Here is a 15627-nt window from a genome sequence, read left to right on the forward strand (position 1 = left end):
CCATCGTTCGCATTACTGCCTGAATGCCCTGCAAGAATTCATATTTCTTCTAAGAATCCACCCCTGGTACCAAAAAGGTTGGGGACCGCTGTCTAGCGGGCTGGTTAAAAACAGAAAGTCTCAGAAAGCAAGAGAAAGGTGGGAGACAAATGTCAGGATCAAAGAGGTGCTTAATTTCTTCAATGCAAAGAACAAGGGTATGGCTCCTCCCTTCTGAAGAAATGAAAGCAATGATAGCCCAGACTCCGGCAAGGCTCCACCTTTTCAAGGAAATGAAACTCACAGCAGCCTAGTCCCAGGCAGCAGAAAAGACAGAAGCTAACAGGTTTAGGCTATCAGTTCTGCCTCCCTCCACTGGTTCTCCTGCCCCTTCCTGCCTGAGCATCATGAAGAAACTCAGAAAAACCCAAGCCAACAAACTGGACGAGTTCATTGAAGATCACCTCCTGCCAAACGAGGAGTTCCGAAGGCAGGTCAATGAAGCCATTGACATCATCTGCACTTTCCTGAAGGAGAGGTGTTTCCGATATGCCCCTCACCGAGTTCGAGTGTCCAAAGTTGTGAAGGTGAGTCCAGAACTGCCTGGCTGGGGAGAAGGGAGACTGGTTTGCAAGTGTGTGCACAGGGACAGTCAGAGAACAAGAGGTTGAGGTCTCTGGGGCTGGTTCTGATTTATCCATGCCGGAACTATAACCACATCTGTGAAAATAGCTTCTGGGGAGAGGGCATCCATCTGTAAGTTTTTAACAAATTCCCTGGGGAAGTGTATAAACCACCTAGGTCACGAATCTAGGCAATCTGAATCCTGGCAGTATCTACAGTCCACTAATCTTTGACCAGGTTGGAATCTCACCATTTTTGCAGAGTCTCGAGTTGGTTAAGAGTATACGTTTTGAAAGCAGATAGCACCTGCTAGCTGTGAAATCTTGGGCAAGTCACTTAACCTCTCTGTGCCTCAGTTTCCTTATCCAGAATTTTCAGCACCTCATCAGGCTTGCAGATCAAGTAAAGTCAGCCATGGGCCAGTTTACAGTATTAATCATATAAGGTCGTAAATTACAAGATATAAAGAGCACAGACTTTAGAGAAAGACAACCAGGGTGTGAACTGCATCTCTGTCACCTACTAGCTGTGTGACTGGACTGATACATGATCTCTCAGCATCTGTTTCGCCATCCAGAAGATGACAACAGATAATAACAGTAGCTAGATCCCAGAGTTCTTGTGAGCATTCCAGGAGTTACAGCTGCTGATGCCTTCAGAGCAGTGGCTAGCACTCAAAATGTTAGTGATTGTTCTCAACATTTTATTTAGGGAGGCTCTTCTCAATGATAAATGTCAGTTCTCATTTAGGGCGGCTCCTCAGGCAAAGGCACGACCCTCAAGGACCTCTCAGATGCTGACCTCGTCGTCTTCCTCACCAATTTCACAAGTTTTCAGGAGAACTTTAAGCGCCGAGCAAGATTCATCCAGGAAATTAGGAGACAGTTAGAAGCCTGTCAAGAAGAGGAAACATTTAAAGTGGGGTTTAAGGTCCAGAAGCGGCGAAGGAGGAGGTTGCGTGCTCTCAGCTTCGTGCTCAGGTCCCCCCAGTTCTGCCAAGGGGTAAAGTTTGATATCCTGCCCGCCTTTGATGCCCTGGCTAAGCACTCCCAGCCACAAGGTATTTCAGTCTTTGTCCTATGTCAGAGATTCTTTCTTTCTTTATTTTTTTCACAGTTTTGAGCAGAAATCTCCCTCAGTTCAAGAGCCTTTTAAAGCATCCTGTCAACACAGGGAGGAGATCTTAGTATCTCTCTCAGAGCAAGATTCAATTAGGGTCATACTCAGCCACCACGACAATATTAAGCAGCAAATTGGTACAGTTTCGGGGTAAGATGTTTCTTATAGCCAGGCTTACTAGTTCTACTTATGCCAAAGTGTGTGAATCTTACCTTACTAAAAATGAAGAAGCTACACATAAAACAGATCACCAACAAGGATTTACTGAATAGCATAGGGAACTATTGGAGAAGGCCATGGCAACCCGCTCCAGTACTCTTGCCTGGAAAATCCTGTAGATGGAGTTGCCTGGTAGGCTAGAGTCCATGGGGTCGCAGAGAGTCGAACATGACTGAGTGACTTCACTTTCAATAGGGAGCTATATTCAGTATCTTATAGTATATCTTATCTAATTATAACTGAATCACATTGCTGGACACCTGAAACCAACACAATATTGTAAATAAATGAACTTCAATAAAATAAGAATAGATAAGTGAAAGTTTTAGTCGCTCAGCTGTGTCCAACTCTTTGTGATCCCAGGGACTGTAGCCCGCCAGGCTCCTCTGTCCTTGGAATTCTCCAGGCAAGGATACTGGACAGGACTGCCGTTCCCTTCTCCAGGGGATCTTCCTCACCCAGGGATTGAACCTGGGTCTTCTGCATTGCAGGCAGATTCTTTACCATCTGAGCCACCAGGGAAGCCCAAGAATAGATAAATCCCATCTCCCAAAATGAAGCAGCATAGATCTAATGTAAACTCAGAATGTTAATTTCAGCTATTTTTCAAAGCATAAGGAACCTCAGCAAACTTATGCTGAGCGTTGGCATCTATAGACAATCTGCAGGATCACTGGGACAGGGAGCAATCCGTCTCTGAGGCGCGGTTCCCACTGTGTACCTTGGAGGCGCAAGGCGTGGCCTAAATGAGACAGACAGGGAACCTCTCTCCTGGAGCCTGACAATATGAACACCAGCAATGAGATAACTCTCTCTGACAAACACTGAATATGGGGATCCAAAAGAGAGAGGTGGGGATCAGAGGACTTTCACAGACAGGGCGACAAGGGAGGTGACCTCTGACCTGATGCCTGAGGGATGAGAAGAGGCCAAGCACTCAAAGATCTGGGGTTCCAGAGGAGGAAACAGCAGGTGCAAAGACAGGAATGAACGTGGCATGTTTGAAGCAACCAGGGGAGTCAGTGGCAAAGGGATTGAGGCAGGAGGTAAGACGAAGGAGGAGACAGATCTCTCTATCCACGTGGGCCACTGTGAGGACTTGGGATTTTACCCAGAGGTCCTGGGAAGCAAGAAGTGGAAGGATCAGGTTTCAAGGCCTCTGTATGGGCTGTGGAGGATCCAGGGAGGAGGGTGCCACCACCTCTGCTGAGTCCAGGTGAGAGATGATGGGTGACGGCGGTGGAGACGGGAGAAGGGAGGCCCGGGGATGGACCTCAGGCCTCCTGGCTCTGGGCCTGCTGACCTCCTCACTGCCTCCCAAGGCCAGTGAGCTTGTTGTCTCAGAGGGAATGAACCTCAGAGAAGAGCTGATGCCTTAAAGTTCTGGATGTCTCCTCCATAGGTCAGGTGACTGAAGATTACAAACCTGACCCTCAAATCTACGTCCAGCTCATCCAAGAGTGCGAGAAACTGGGGAAGGAAGGCGAGTTCTCCCCCTGCTTCACGGAGCTGCAGAGAGCCTTCCTGAAGGAGCGTCCAGCCAAGCTGAAGAGCCTCATCCGCCTGGTGAAGCACTGGTACCTGATGGTATGGCCGGCCCCATCTGGGCAGAGCCAAGGAGGAGGAGGAGGAGGAGGGGAGGGGAGAGAGTGAGGGGGGAGAGGAGGGAGGGGTGGCGTGGAGGGAGGCAAGGAGCAGGGAGAGGCGTGGGGAGGAGAGGAAGGAGGAGGGGAGGAATCAGAAAGGATGCGGGAGGCAGGAGGGAGATGGACAGAGAGGAGGGAAGGGCGTGGAGGAGGGGAGAGGGCAGGAAACAAGAAGGAAAGGATGAAAGGAAGAAGGTGGAGGAGTAGAGGTTGCAGGGAGGGGGGAAAGGTTAGGGAGCAAAAAAGGTAAGGCCTGGGACGGGTGCCAGTGGACATCTCATTCTTCCTAGTCTTCCCGTATCACTAAAGGAGAGCTCCATCCTTCCAGCTATGCTGGGCAGAACCATGGGTCTTTCTTATCCTTTTCACACACACACCCACACACACACCCATCCAACCAGTCTACAGTGCTTTGTCCTGTATCTAAAATACACCCATTATCATCAACTGCTACCGTCTCGGTCACTTCCACTGACCCCCATACCCTCCCCCGCACCATCCGTAATCTTGGGAGGCTCACAGGATCTGCCCTCAACCTCTCTGAACCCCTGTCTCTGCCCCCTCACCACCACTCCCAGGCTGTTCTCTCCTCTTCATTAGTTCTCCAAGGAGGAAACTCTACTCCAGCCTCAGGGCCTTTGCATGAGCTTATTTGTTTATTGTCTATCTCCCCACTAAAAATGTCCACAAAAGAAGGGATTTGTATATTTCATTTATATATATTGTAAAAATATACAATATATTTGTATATTTGTATACAAAATATACATTTTGTATATTTTTGTATACAATATTTGTATACAAAATATACAAAATATTGTATATTTTATTCACTGCTGTTGCCCCAGAACTTAGAATAGTGCCTGGCATATAATAGGTGCTCGGTGGGTAATTATTCAATGAATTAATGAGTGCTAACCCCCTACTCCCCACCTCCCAACACACACTCTTTTGTTCACTTCCTGACTGTCTGAATTTGGGCAAATGAAGTAACCTCTTGTGCCTCCCGTTTTCTCATTTGTGAAGAGTAACATGGCCCAGCAACACTAAATCATGTACCATGATGATGTGCATATGGTTTGTTTGGGTAATTTGCACATTTTAACAACTAATTCCTCAAATCCTTCGTCACTATATCTTTCCATTTATTTTTGTCATCTTCAGTTTCTCTCATCAAAGTCTTATACACTACAGGGTACAGGTCTTTCACCTCTATGGTTAAATGTATTCCTAGTTTTTAAATTCTTTTTGATGCAATTATAAATGGGATTGTTTTTAAATTTCTCATTCCAATAGTCTGTTATTTGTGTATAGAGGTACAACAGATTTCCATGTATTATTTTTGTATCCTACAATATTCCTGCATTCAGTTTTTGGTTATCTTAAGTTTTTTGGTGGTGTCTTTTGGGTTTTCTATGTATAATATCATGTCATCTGCAAATAGCAATAGTATACTGTCCTCCTTTTTACTCTGGATGTATTTTGTTTCTTTTTCCTGCCTGATTGCTATGAACAGACTTCTAATACTATATTGGATGAATGTGGGGAGAGAGGGCATATATGTCTTGTTTCCAATCTTAAAGTAAAAGCTTTCAGCCTTCACCACCAAGTGTGATTTTAGCTGTGCATTGGTCATATATGGCTTATATTGAGTTATGTTCTCTCCATACCCACGTTGGAAAGAGTCTGTATCACAGATGGTTATTGAATTTTCTCCAATGTTTTTTCTGTATCTGGGGAAATGGTCATCTGCTTTTTATCCTTTATTTTCTTAATATAAATGTATCAACTGATTGATCTCTGACACTGAAGCATCCTTGCATCCCTGGAATATATCTAACTTGATAATGCTCTGTGACCTTATGATATATTGGTGAATTTACTTTGCTAGTATTTTGTGGAGGATTTTCCCATCTATGATAATCAGACCTATCGTTTTCTTTTCTGTGCTGTATTTGTCTGGTTTTGGTACAAAATGAGTTTGAAATCATTTCTTTATTCTCACTTTTCTGGAATAGTTTGAGAAACTTTGCATTAGCTCACTAATTCTTCGCACGAAAGCTGAAAAATTCATGTTTCTAATTTTTTTCCTCTTAGTGTAAGAAGAGACATGGGAAAAAACTACCCTCACAGTATGCCCTGGAGCTGCTGACTGTCTATGCCTGGGAGCAGGAAGGCTCAAAAACAAATTTCAGCACAGCTGAAGGATTTCGGACTGTTTTGGAGTTAGTCCTGAAGCATCAGGACCTCTGCATCTACTGGAAAAAGTATTATGACTTTGAAAACCCTACTATTAGGCAATACCTGAGAGGACAACTTGAAAAACGCAGGTACTCGATCCACACATGGCTTAGACCCCCGTATAAATGAAGCCATGATTACAGCCGTTGCACCCTGGAAATGTAGGAAGAGGAAGGGTTCCCCATTTTTGATCATCAGCTGTTGTCCATCATGGTGAGCGCTTTACTCTTACCATGCAATTTAAATAATAAATTTAAATAATAACCTACAACACTGTGAGGCTGGCACTGTGCTAACCATCCCAGAGATGAACTGAGGTTTGGAGAAAGAAGAGCTTATTCAAACCTTCACATAAAATGAGTGAAATAACTGAAATTTTACTGACATAACAATAGCTACCGCAATAATAATAATTGCTTCCAGAAAGTAAGAGCTTGCTGTAAGACAAAAACACTCTGATAGAGGAGTGGAATTTTGGTTATTAAACCTGTCGTGTATGGACGCCTTATTATATTTCAGTTACTGTTGGGAGCATGTCAAGTGCTTCTCTAGCTCCTCATACAACATCCTTTGAGGTAGGGATGTTCAAATCTGCCCATTTCACAGATGAGGATACTGAGGATTAGAGATTCAGCTGACCTTCCCAAAGACACACCACTACTAAAGAGCAGAGGTGAGATTCAAACCAGGTCTCTCAAGGGCCAAATGCAAGCCCCCTTCACCTGGTTTTCAATGCCCCGTGTAGGGCGGCACCCAGGTCACCACCCAGGGAGAGGTGTCACATGGGGCCTTCTGCTGCCCCAGACACCGTCTGCCCAGCCTGGTATTTTGCCCTGGCGGGAGCTCTGAACACCCCAGACACAGCCCATGTACTCACCAGTCATCTCTGACTGTCGTTCCCAGGCCTGTGATTCTGGACCCGGCTGACCCGACTGGAAATGTGGCTGGTAAAGACCCACAGAGGTGGCAGCTGCTGGCAAAGGAGGTTGAAGTCTGGCTCAGTTACTTGTGCTGCAAGAACTCGGATGGGACTCCAGTGAGCACCTGGGATGTGCCGGTGACGCCTCCTCATTACGCTTCTGACCGGATGGCACGTTGAAATAACTACGTCTAGAAATGCTACTTAAGTCAAATGCAATTTCATCTCGGTCTTTGTATTCTTTCAACATGGGCGCTCTCTGCGACCCATCTCCACGTTGACACCAAAGCCACGCTGCCTACCTGGAGCTCCCAGACAATGACCACGGGTGCCAGGGACACTCAGGCCGCCCCAGCCCTGAGAGTCAGGGGAAGCTCCGACATGGGACATTGGCGAAAGGACTCTCCACCACCTTGCTGGACCTTGTCTTGACTGCAGAGCCAACTGTCCTTCCTTCTTGCCTTCTTCACCCAGAGTCAGATTAGATCGGGGCTGTCAGCTTTCCCAGCTTTTTTAAGAGCCCTGATCATTGTCTCTCACCTGGGTGTTTCCCCAAATAACAATCTGCCGCATTTAATCTCACATTGGCATCTGCTCCTTAGAGTGACCCAGACCCACACAAGCACCTCTGCCGCCACCCTCAAGGTAGGTGTGGGCTCTTCAGCAAATCCTAACTGTGATGATGACCCGAGGTCCCATCCTGGTCATCCTCAGCCATCACCTCTTCTCAGTCAATGTCACGGCCTATGATTAACTGAATTGCTAAATAGTTGCTTAATTGAAGAGCCACTCGGATCATATGGTAGATATCATATCATATTGTTAATTCTTGAGGAACTCTCACACTGTTTCCATAGTGGCAACACCGAATTGCACTCTCAGCAAGAGTGGTCAAGAGTTCCAGGCCCTCCACTTGCTCACCATCACCAGTGTCCTTTAACGCATGTGATAGCTATGCTAACAGGTAAAAGCGATGCCTTATGATTTTGATTTCCATTTCCCAGATGATTCATAATATTGAGTATGGGAATTCCCTGGTGGTCCAGTGGTTAGGACCAGGCACTCTCACTGTTGGGGCCAGGGTTCAATCCCTGGTTGGGCAACCAAGATCAGGCAAGCTACACAGTGTGGCCAAAATAATAATCATAGCGATGAGCATCTTTTCATATACCTGTTGGCCATTTGTAAACCTTCTTTAGAAAAATAAAAATCCAATCCTTAGCCCATTATATAGTTAGGTTATTTGTCCTTTAGCTAGTGAGTTGTCCAAGTGAAAGTCGCTCAGTCATGTCTGACTCTTTGTGACCCCAGGCACTGTATAGTCCATGGAGTTCTCCAGGCCAGAATACTGGAGTGTGTAGCCTTTGCCTTTTCCAGGGGATCTTGCCAACCCAGGGACCGAACCCAGGTCTCCCGCACTGCAAGCAGGTTCTTTACCAGCTGAGCCACCTGGGAAGCCCAAGGCCCTCATTATTTTGTCACTAACCCCTTTTCAGATAGTGGTTTGTAACCATTTTCTCCATTTCCATTCCCTTTTCTCCCTTCATTTTATACCTGTTTTTCATTTTTATTTTCTATTGGGCTATAGTTCATTTATATTGTGTGTTAGTTTGAATGTACAGCAAAGTGATTCAGCTCTACGTATATCTATTCTTTTTCATCAGTTACCTTTTCACTTCCTTGTGTTTTTTTTCATTTGCTGGGCAGAAGCTTTTTAGTTGGATTAGTTCCCTTTTGTCTATTTTTGTTCTATTGTCAGTGTTTTGTTTACACATTCAATTACACTTTGGCAAAGTTGTCAAGAATATACAATGAGGAAAGGACAGTGTCTTCAATAAATCAAGCTGGGAACATTGGATATCCACATGCAAAAGGATAAAATCACACCTTTTCTTCCAGCATGCACAAATATCAACTCAGAAGAGATAAAGGCCTAAACATAAGAGCTGAAACTGTAAAAGTCCTAGAAGAAAACACAGGGAGAAAACTTCATGACATAGATTTGGCAATGATTTTATGAATATCATATCAAAACACAGACAAATGGGGGTGAGTTGGTGGTGCATACTAGTTCTGCTATGTGGATGCCAAATATTCCAGCAGCATTTGCTGAAGGGACCGTCCTTCCCCACTGTTCTGCAGAACCACCTCAGACATATGTCCAGAGTCATGTGTGTGAGCCTGTGTTATCCTGTTGATCAATTTTTGTGTCCTTGGTTTAATACTACCTGTACTAATTGCTGTAGCCTGATATTAATTCTCAGTGTCTTGTAGAAAACTGTGTTCTATCCAAACGAATGTCCTCTCTTGGCTCTTTCTATTTCTATGTTAATATTATACTCAGTTTGTGAGTTTTCACCCAAAATACAGGGAGGCATTTGATTGGAATTCCATAAATTAGTTCAGGGAAAATGACATCCATGTAATACTGAGAATTCCAGTCCACAAACTTGGAACTTCTTTCCATTAATTTTCTTCTTTAATGACTCTGTAACCACATTTTATAGTTTTCCCCTGCATTGCTATTACATGTGTTTTCTCATATTATTCCTAGATATCCATATTTATATTAGTGTACTTAGCAAGCTTTCTTTAATTTCATTTGTAATGTTGACCTCATGAAGACCTCAGGGTTTTCTGTGGATGTGTTGGATTATAGTATAATGAGTGAGCTTTATACTTCTCTGAATTTTGTGGTTTTATTGTATTTTGCTGTAAATCTATATCCTGTATGACTGCAAGAAACAATAAAGCGAATTTCTTCCAAAACTTTTCTTGACAAGTGTTTCTCAAGCTAAGCTGTGATGATTTGGTCAAAGCTGGCAGACAGAGGTAACAGAAGACTCGAGGGTGCCGCACTTGAGAACTGCTGGTTCAACCACAAAGCCATCAGACTCGTCAACAGAGAAGAAAGCGTGTAAGGGATGATGGACATGCTTGGATGAAATCTGAAACAGCCGCGACATAAATGCCTGATTGCCCAGAGCTGAGTCCCCATTCTGGGCCACTTCCTGCTGAGGAAAGGAAACCGGGAAGAATGGAGGTTGGAGCTGGAGAGATGAGCGTGGGCTTCTCTGAGCCTGCCTGGAGGCTCAGCATCCTGTCAGCTGCCCCAGCCCCACCAGGGGTGCAGTCTGCTTACTACCTGCCTTCGGGGCTCCCAGCCCCATGGGAGCTGTCCTGTCTCAGGGCTTCTGTCTCTCTCTGTTCATGTTTCTGAGCATGTCTCCCACAGTTCGAGAGCCTTACCAAAATGAGGTGTCTCTAAAAAGTGGTGCAGAGATCATCATATCTCTCCTGGGACAGTCATGCCTAAGCCAAGCAGGCAACGAGGAACGGTAAATTGGCACAATTTGGGGACCAGACATTCTTTATGGAACCCCCACCAGCCTTACTTGTTTGATTTAATGGCAAAGTGTGTGAACACTATTTTTCTAACAACGGGGCAGCATAGATTGATCCTCTGCAGTTGGGGACCTGAGAGGTACCCTTCTTTTTCTTTTTTTTTAGAGGTGTACTTTTGTGGGATCTGATACACAGGAAGTGCTCAATTAATGCCTGCCATAATGATTATAAATAATTACCATCACTACCTTACTCACAGCAAAGAGTGTTTATTAATGATCTCTCCAGCCTGGTTCAAATTGTGATGCCAGAGAAGACTGTTAGGAGTCCGTTGGCCTGCTTGCCTGGAGATCAAGCCAGTCAATCCGAAAAGAAATCAACTCTGAATATTCATTGGAAGGACTGATACTGAAGCTGAAGTTGCAATACTTTGGCCACCTGATGGGGAGAACTGACTCACTGGAAAAGGCCCTGATGCTGGGCAAGATTGAGGGCAGGAGAAGGGGATGACAGAGGATGAGATGGCTGGATGGCATCAACGACTAAATGCAGGATGTGAATTTGAGTAAATTGCAGGAGATATTGAAGGACAATGGAGCCTGGCATACTGCAGTCCATGGGGTCGCACAGAGTCAGACACGAAATAGCGATCGAACAGCGACAATCCAGCCTTGTCGACATTCCCTCCCATGCCCTGCCCCCACAGTGCTTCTGTCAATAGAAAACAGTGCTTCCGTTGAGGTCATGTCTAGAATCAGTCCAGTGTAGACGAGACAACAGATTTTCTAGAAATAAAAAGTTCCTTCAAAAAGAATATATATGTTAGAAATGAGTCTGATCATTTACAATTCGGTGTAATTTCTCATACAGTCCAATAGAGAACATTAGCTCCTGGGCTCCTTAAATCCCAGTCACATGCAAATTGCTTTCTTCACCAACTCCCCTACCACCCCATCTACCCAACCCTCCAGGAAAAGGAGTCAGAGTGGCTACCAGTGAAAGAGCTGCCCTGGTGACCATTGTGAAAAGGGGAACAGTAGACCATTAGCTCTACACACTCAGCAAAAACCAGACCAGGAGCTGACAGTGGCTCAGATCAAGAGCTCCTTATGGCCAAATTCAGACTGAAATGGAAGAAAGTAGGGAAAACCACTAGACCATTCAGGTATGACCTAAATCGAGTCCCTTACGATTATACCGTGGAAGTGGCAAATAGATTCAAGGGATTAGATCTGATAGACAGAGTGCCTGAAGAACTATGGACGGAGGTTTGTGACATTGTACAGGAGGCAGAGATCAAGACCATCCCCAAGGAAAAGAAATGCAAAAAGGCAAAATGGTGGTCTGAGGAGGCCTTACACATAACTGTGGATAGAAGAGAAGCTAAAATCAAAGGAGAGAAGGAGAGATATAGCCATCTGAATGCAGAGTTCCAAAGAATAGCAAGCAAGGTGAGATAAGAAAGCGATCCTCACTGATCCATGCAAAGAAAGAGAGGAAAACAACAGAATGGGAAAGACTAGCGATCCCTTCAAGAAAATTAGAGATCCCAAGGGAACATTTCAGGCACGATGGGCACAAGAAAGGATAGAAATGGTATGGACCTAACAGAAGCAGAAGATATTAAGAGGAAGTGACAAGAATACACAGAAGAACAAGGCAAAAAAGATCTTCATGACCCAGATAACCACAATGGTGTGATCACTCACCTAGAGCCAGACGTCCTGGAATGTGAAGTCAGGTGGGCCTTAGGAAGCATCACTATGAACAAAGCTAGTGGAGGTGATGGAATTCCAGCTGAACTATTTCAAATCCTAAAAGAGGATATGCCAGCTCAATATGCCAACAAATTTGGAAAACTCAGCAGTGGCCACAGGACTGGAAACGGTCTGTTTTCATTCCACTCACAAAGAAAAGCAATGCCAAAGAATGCTCAAACTACCACAAAATTGCACTTATCTCACACACTAGCAAAGTAATGCTCAAACTTCTCCAAGCCAGGCTTCAACAGTACATGAACCATGAACTTCCAGATGTTCAAACTGGATGTAGAAAAGGCAGAGGAACCAGAGGTCAAATTGCCAACATCTGTTGGATCATCAAAAAAGCAATAGAGTTCCAGAAAAACATCTTCTTCTGCTTTATATTGACTATGCCAAAGACTTTGAGTGTGTGGATCACAAGAAACTCTGGAAAATTCTTCAAGAGAAGGGAATACCAGACCACCTGACCTGCCTCTTGAGAAATCTGCATGCAGGTCAAGAAGCAACAGTTAGAACAGGACATAGAACAACAGACTGGTTCCAAAGGGAAAGCAGTACATCAAGGCTGTATATTGTCACCCTGCTTATTTAACTTATATATATGCAGAGTGCATCATGAGAAATGCTGGGCTGGATGAAGCACAAGCTGGAATCAAGATGGCTGGGAGAAATATCAATCACCTCAAATATGCAGAAGACACCACCCTTATGGCAGAAAGTGAAGAAGAACCAAAGAGCCTCTTGATGAAAGTGAAAGAGGAGAGTGACAAAGTTGGCTTAAAACCCCACATTCAGAAAACTAAGATCACGGCATCTGGTCCCATCACTTCATGGCAAATAGATGGGGAGACAATGGAAACAGTGAGAGACTTTATTTTGTGGGGGCTCCAGAATCACTGCAGATGATCACTGCAGACATGAAATTAAAAGATGTTTGCTCCTTGGAAGAAAAGTTATGACTAACCTAGACAGCATATTAAAAAGCAGAGACATTCCTTTGCCAACAAAGGTCCGTCCAGTCAAATCAATGGCTTTTCCAGTAGTCATGTATGGATGTGAGAGTTGGATTGTTAAGAAGGCTGAGCACCGAAGAATTGGCGCTTTTGAACTGTGGTGTGGGAGAAGACTCTTGAGAGTCCCTTGGACTGCAAGGAGATCCAACTAGTCCATCCTAAAGGAAATCAGTCCTGAATATTGGTTGGAAGGACTGATGCTGAAGCTGAAACTCCAATACTTTGGCCACCTGATGCAAAGAACTGACTCATTGGTAAAGACCCTGATGCTGGGAAAGATTGAGGGCAGGAGGAGAAGGGGACAACAGAGGATGAGATGGTTGGATGGCATCACCAACTCGATGGACTTGAGTTTGAGTAAGCTCTGGGAGTTGGAGATGGACAGGGGAGCCTGGTGTGTTGCAGTTCATCAGGTTGCAAAGAGTCAGACACAACTGAGCAACTGAACTCAACTGAACTGATATCAGTAAACAAGGTTGTTCCAGTCATCAGCAATTACAGCCCTTCACTGTGATCCGCTGAGCCCTGAGGAAACTCAGGAAGGAAAGGTGCGCCCTGAGGAGAGGAAGCTCTGAATGTGCGAGCAGGACGTGCGTGCTTAGTCACTCAGCTGGGTCTGACTCTGTGATCCCACAGACTATAACCTGGGCTTCCCTGGGGGCTCAGTCCTTATAGAATCCACCTGAAAGGCTGGAGACCTGGGTTCGATCCCTGAGTTGGGAGATCCCCTGGAGGAGGGCTTCCAACCCACCTCAGTATTCTTGCCTGGAGAACCCCCATGGACAGAGGCGCCTGGTGGGCTGTAGTCCATGGGGTCGCACAGAATCTGACATGACCGAGCGACTGAGCGCAGCACAGACTGCAGCCGTGGGGTTGGGATTCTCCAGGCCAGAACACCAGAGCGCGGAGCCATTCCCTTCTCCGGGGACCGTCCCAACACTAGCCCCAGACAGCTGAGGTGCCTGTCAAAGGAATGATTTCAGTGAGCCCTGACTCTGACATCGTCCCATCCATAGAAGAGCACTCTATTTCTTACCTTGGGGTAGTTGCTGGCCAGAATCTTGGCTTTCTCAGCCCCACAAAGCCAAATAAAAAATACAGAGATGGAGTTTGGAGGAAACAGAAAGGTGGCTTTAATTCTCAGCCGGCAGAGAGGGGAGCTCTGTAAACTCATGCCTTAAGAACTGCGCCCCCCAGCATGAGGGGCCCAGGGACTTTTACAAGATGAGGGCTTCCAGTCAGGAATCAATGATGAGGAACAAAGGTGATAGGCTCCTGACTTCTTCCTCTTGCACTGTTTCAGACACAGTCAAGGGCTGGCATCAGTAATCCAGTAATTGAGTCTGGCAGTTTGGCGGCAATGCGGCCGTCTTTCTGATATATAAAAAGAAAACTTTAAGGGGAAGAGTGTTGCAAGCGTAAACACCAGAAACATTTAGCCCGCCAGGCCTCAAAGAGTTGGCGTTGACTCAGCACTCTTGAGCACACGCACACAGAGGGAAGTAGGGGTGAGCTGTGGCTCCTGCAGAGTTAGGAGGCAGAAAAGGAAATTTACAGACATGTAGAGTTAGGAGCAGTTTCCGTGAAAAAAAAGACCCTGATGCTGGGAAAGATTGAAGGCAGGAGGAGAAGGGGACACCAGAGGATGAGATGGTTGGACGCCATCACCGACTCGATGGACATGAGTTTGAAAAAGCTCCCGGAGTCGGCGATGGACAGGGAGGCCTGGTGTGCTGCATGCAGTCCACAGGGTCCCGAAGAGTCGGACACAAGTGAGTGACTGAACTGAACTGACAAAGTAGAAAGACTAAGAATGTTCAGGCCTGCCCACTCTTCTCTTCATCTTCTTTGTTCTCTGGAAATGGAAAGAAAAAAGCTTATTCTTCTATTTTATGTTGTTGTTGTTTTTCCCCTTTTTGCCTCAATGGGATATCTGGCTTTCTTTAATTTACCCAAACCCTTTTGATGTCCAGACTACCTGACCTATGTTGTGAAACTTCTCTACAACCTGGCTCCTCACCTCGCCGCTTTGGAGCAGTCTTCTCAGGGTCACTTGAGAGGCTGCCTCCCTGGCTTAAAGTGCTAAAAATTCCCATCGAATAAAACATAACTCTCAACTTCTATGCTGTGAATACTTTTCAGGTCGAAAGACCTCTTTACAAATCAGGACAGAGAGGCTGCCCAGTTACACTCGTGTTCAAAGCTGCACAGCTAGGGACAGCTCACAATTTTTCTGTCGACCTAAAGAACTAAAGTTCATGAGAAAGTACAACGTATTGATTCATGCCATTAAAAAAAAAGACAGAGAGAAATTATGTTTGTGTGTATGTGTGCATAAACCTAGAAAAATATCTCACAAGACTACCCCAAAGTAGTCATAGTTGTCGTCTTTGAGGTTTAGGATTAGTGGTGAACTAAACAATGCTTCCGGATTTTTCTGACTGTTTCTGTTTGCAATATACATGTCCTGCTGCCAGGATCCCAGGAGACTATAAAACAATTTCGTCCACAGTGAAAAGAAGAAAAGGAAACCAGAAATCTATCTGTAATTGTGATTCCTCTTGGGTGAAGTACTAAGGTGGGTTTAAAAGCAGCTTTTCAGAGTATAGTCTGAAGACAGACCAGATATTCTAGTCGGCCTGCTAAAGGCAGGGAGGAATTCTGGGATTCTGGAGGAAAGAGCTGAGAGATCTGACAGGTCTGTGCGGTGGCAGGAGCCTTTCATTTGCAGAGAGGCAAAATAGAAACAAAGATTCAAG

At 45.2% G+C, this 15627-nt stretch overlaps 1 protein-coding gene across 1 annotated transcript; it reads left to right on the forward strand.

The window, feature by feature from the left end:
- LOC122693819 (2'-5'-oligoadenylate synthase 1-like) lies at positions 1-9519 on the forward strand. The gene is made up of 5 exons (XM_043901686.1): positions 1-566; positions 1354-1663; positions 3344-3528; positions 5685-5917; positions 6732-9519. Exons 1-5 carry the CDS (start codon positions 387-389, stop codon positions 6925-6927), a joined length of 1104 nt encoding a protein of 367 aa, XP_043757621.1. The 5' UTR covers positions 1-386; the 3' UTR covers positions 6928-9519.
- The last annotated feature ends 6108 nt before the right edge of the window (positions 9520-15627 follow it).

This window comes from Cervus elaphus, chromosome 5 (assembly GCF_910594005.1).
Source record: "Cervus elaphus chromosome 5, mCerEla1.1, whole genome shotgun sequence".
In the NCBI taxonomy this organism is placed as follows: domain Eukaryota; kingdom Metazoa; phylum Chordata; class Mammalia; order Artiodactyla; family Cervidae; genus Cervus; species Cervus elaphus.

Coding starts and splice junctions, on each gene's coding strand:
- LOC122693819 (XM_043901686.1), top strand. CDS start 387: ATGAAGAAACTCAGAAAAACCCAAGCCAACAAACTGGACGAGTTCATT. Junction 3,529..5,684: donor TGAAGCACTGGTACCTGATG/GTATGGCCGGCC, acceptor TTTTCCTCTTAG/TGTAAGAAGAGACATGGGAA. Junction 5,918..6,731: donor GGACAACTTGAAAAACGCAG/GTACTCGATCCA, acceptor TGTCGTTCCCAG/GCCTGTGATTCTGGACCCGG.